Below are 3,702 nucleotides of genomic sequence, written 5' to 3'. Positions count from 1 at the left end.
GGTTAGAGCTTGTTCCATCTGGGTGCTATTACTTCCTCTAAGCCGGAGCCTCAGGGAGCCAAGTTCTCACTGGATGCAACATTCGGATGAGAGTTCACATAGGTTTTAAGTTTTTGATTTCTCCCGGTCCATTCTGTGCCCTCTGTTGGGAGGCAACAAAGAAGCTTATTTTCCTCTGTCTTTGAAATTAGTCAATTAAGTTCCATAAAGCACGGAACAAAATGCTCCCCCACTTGGCAAAAAAAAAAAAAAAAAAAAAATGGGGAAAAGAATCTATTTAACAAAAGAATAGATGAGAGGAGGGAGGTGAGATGAAGATAATGGAAGAGAATGACAAAAGTCATCTTCACAATGTGATGTAAAATATAAAACGCTTGATGGAGCAGCCATCAGTATCAGGCATCTATTAATATGCATGTGTAAGTATGCCACTACTAACACTTAATTGATTATAATATACTAAGTAATTAAAATTAAATTAAAAGATTGAAATGGAATTTTAAAATATACTAACAGGATGTTGAGTTTAAATATGTTTACTCATCTACATTTTATTGCCCATAATATATTAAAAGGACTGTATATTTAAAGGAATCCTTAGACGTCTTTCTGAATTCAGGGGGTTCCCTCCCTCACGCTTCTGCAGGGCCTAATTGTATGGGGCAAATCTCTCCCATCGACAACCCACCTAGGGAGATGTGAGAAGGAGGTAGAGACTGGGAAGCGGTGAGCCCAGCATAAACTGGTTTGGCATTTGCTGAGTGATGTGATGAATTGACAGGTAAAGCTAACTCCCCATCGCCTCCCACTTCTCTTGAGTGTGGGGTGCAAGGCAATGTATGAAGGAACCAACCAAGATTCATAGGAGAGCTTGCATGACCATTCCATCTTGTCCTCTAAATGATCAGTAAGATATAAAGAGGGGTGCATTTGGGAATATTTTTCTTTATCCAAAAACCCCCACAAACAAGGACTTATTGTCAAACAGAGGAGTGATGGTCTGTGGTGGGTGGCAGGAAGCGGTTTCACTGGGGACATTGGGCTCCGGGTGAAATTGTTTCTTTATTTATTTTTTCCTTTTTTAAAAAAATTCCTTTATTGAATAGGTGTTACATATGTGTCCTTATTCCCTCATTACTCCCCCACCCCCATTCATGCCCTCACCCCCCTGGTGTCTGCCTCCATTGGTTAGGCTTATATGCATGCATACAAGTCCTTTGGTTGATCTCTCCCCCTACCTTCCCTCTGAGGTTTGATTGTCTGATCGAAGTTTCTCTGTCTCTGGATCTATTTTTGTTCATCACTTTATGTTGTTCATTATATTCCATAAATGAGTGAGATCATGTGGTATTTATCTTTCTCTGACTGGCTTATTTCACTTAGCAAATTGTTTCTTAAGTTGCTCTTTGGCACTGGCCTCAAGGGCTCAGCTGGTTGCCTCTAAAGTGACCATGTGTTTGAGGTGTAGCCCATGCTATCCCTGTGTTCTTCCAGAGGTACCTGGGGATACTTCAGGCGCTTAGCCTCCTACAAGAGGGGAACGGGCAGCAGATGCCAGCATGGGTTTTCATCTGAACTAAAACCTGGAGCCACCAAAACATTGACCGAGGGCAGACCGCGAGGTTGCCTGTGAATCGGCAAAGATGCAGAACAGACATCACCTACAATGGGGGGACGGGAAGTTTGTTCTCAGATGGACAGGAAGTTGTGTTAGCAGCAAACATTCTTTTTACAAGAAAAATGAACTACTTGGAGCAATTAACTCATGCTCAGGCTGACGCGGGTGAAGTAAAGTGGTAAAGGCATCTAGCTGCAATAACATGTTACGCTGAAATAATAGAAATGATACTTCAAAAGCACTTAACTCCAGGCAAAACAAAGGCACCCCCGGCCTCACTGCTGCGGAGTGTAAATTGGATGAGCTTTCCGAGGTTGCCAATCCGTGTCACAAATGTTAACCGATGTATAACTCTTGCTCTGATGACTCCACCACGGGGAATGGCTCCAATAGGAATAAGCAGATGTGCCCACAAAGACATATGGGCATTGATGCACCTTGTAAGTGTTCATTTTACTTTAAAAAAAAGTCAAAATTGGTCCGCGCCCATTGGTTCTGTCAGGCAGACAGGTAGAGGAACCAATCACGGCGCTGTATTCAGACTCCGGCCTGCGGAACAGGTTGTGTCGGACCAATGGGAACCCTCGGAGCGGACGTGCCCCAATTGGGCAGGGGAGGGCCGAGTGGGCGGTGCTTCTCAGTCAGCACGTGGGCGGGGAGGGCGGGATCAGCAGCCGCAGAGGCGTCGACGGCGGTGGCGACGACGGGCCGTAGTTTTTGGTGCGGGCTCCTCGGCGCTGGCACGGCTGCTGGGAGGGCTCGGTTGTCAGCAGCGGCGGCCCTACGGCGGGCTGGGGGCCGCGGCGCCCTGGGGGGACGGTAGACGCGCTCCGACTCTAGAGGCGAGAGGCGGCGGCGGTCCTCTGGCCCTCGGCGACCTTCGGCGGGGCCCAGGGGTGGGGAGGCCCGGGGCGGGGGTCGTCCCGGGCGGCGCGGGGCCGCGGGGCGGGGCTCGCAGGTCGTCGCGGAGCAGGAGGCCTGGGCCGTGGCCGCCGGACTCTGGGCCCCGTCACCGGCCGCTTGACGACAACGCTTCGGCGGGAGCGTAGCCAGAGGAGGCCGCGGAGGATGGAGGAGCGGAAGGAGGAGGGCGAGGCAGAGATTCAGGAGCACGGGCCCGAGCATTGGTTCTCCAAGTGGGAGCGGCAGTGCCTGGCCGAGGCCGAGCAAGATGAGCAGCTGCCCCCGGAGCTGCAGGAGGAGGAGCACGAGCAGCGGAAGCTGTGGCACCTCTTCCAGAACTCGGCCACCGCCGTGGCCCAGCTCTACAAAGACCGAGTGTGTCAGCAACAACAAGGACTTTCTCTCTGGGTCCCCTTCCAAAACGCAGCCACCGCCGTCACCAGCCTCTACCAAGAAAGCGTGGACACCCACCAGCGAAGCTTTGATGCCGGAATTCAGATCGGCTGTCAGCGACGCAATAAGGAGGTGTTGGCCTGGGTTAAAAAGCGCCGAAGAACGATTCGTAGAGAAGATTTGATCAGCTTCCTGTGTGGGCAAGTTCCTCCACCACGAAACTCTAGAGCTCCCCCAAGACTGACTGTGGGGTCCCCGAACCGAGCGACTTCAACGGAGACTAGCTCATCTGCCGAGACTGATTTGCAGCCCTTCCGGGAAGCCATAGCTCTGCATGGTCTTAGTGGTGCAATGGCTGGTATAAGCGTGCGTTCGGGTGCCCCAGGCTCCCCTACCCAGGGAAGCGGTGGATCGAATGCTAGTCGAAGGAGAAATGGACTCCATGATGTCGACTTGAACACTTTCATATCAGAAGAAATGGCACTCCACTTGGACAGCGGTGGAACTAGAAAGCGTACCTCGGCCCAGTGTGGCGATGCCATTCCAGACTCACCAACCCATAAACGCAACAGAATGATCTAAACTGAAAACATTGTCACACCCGCCGTGCTGCTTGAAAGCCACTTGATCCTCAGCATATACTATTATTGCAAAGGAAACATGAGGCCATCTTCCCTGATTCTAAGACAAGTGAATTCTAGAGTGGTTGCCATAAAAGGAAGTTCTAGGTATTTACAGTCGATGCCTCTTGTAACCAGGGCTTTCTTAAAACTATAACCCTAGTAGAG

General features: G+C 50.4%; 1 protein-coding gene across 1 annotated transcript; it reads left to right on the top strand.

The window, feature by feature from the left end:
- Window positions 1-2,686: 2,686 nt before the first annotated feature.
- Window positions 2,687-3,496, top strand: LOC307101039 (HUWE1-associated protein modifying stress responses 1-like; the record flags this gene model as incomplete). The annotated part of the gene is made up of 1 exon (XM_079773770.1): window positions 2,687-3,496. The coding sequence occupies one exon, from the start codon at window positions 2,687-2,689 to the stop codon at window positions 3,494-3,496; it is 810 nt and encodes a 269-aa protein (XP_079629896.1).
- Between the last annotated feature and the right edge of the window lie 206 nt (window positions 3,497-3,702).

This window comes from Cnephaeus nilssonii, assembly GCF_951640355.1.
Source record: "Cnephaeus nilssonii genome assembly, chromosome: 1".
Lineage (NCBI taxonomy): Eukaryota > Metazoa > Chordata > Mammalia > Chiroptera > Vespertilionidae > Cnephaeus > Cnephaeus nilssonii.
This window is presented reverse-complemented; position numbering and strand designations above follow the sequence as displayed.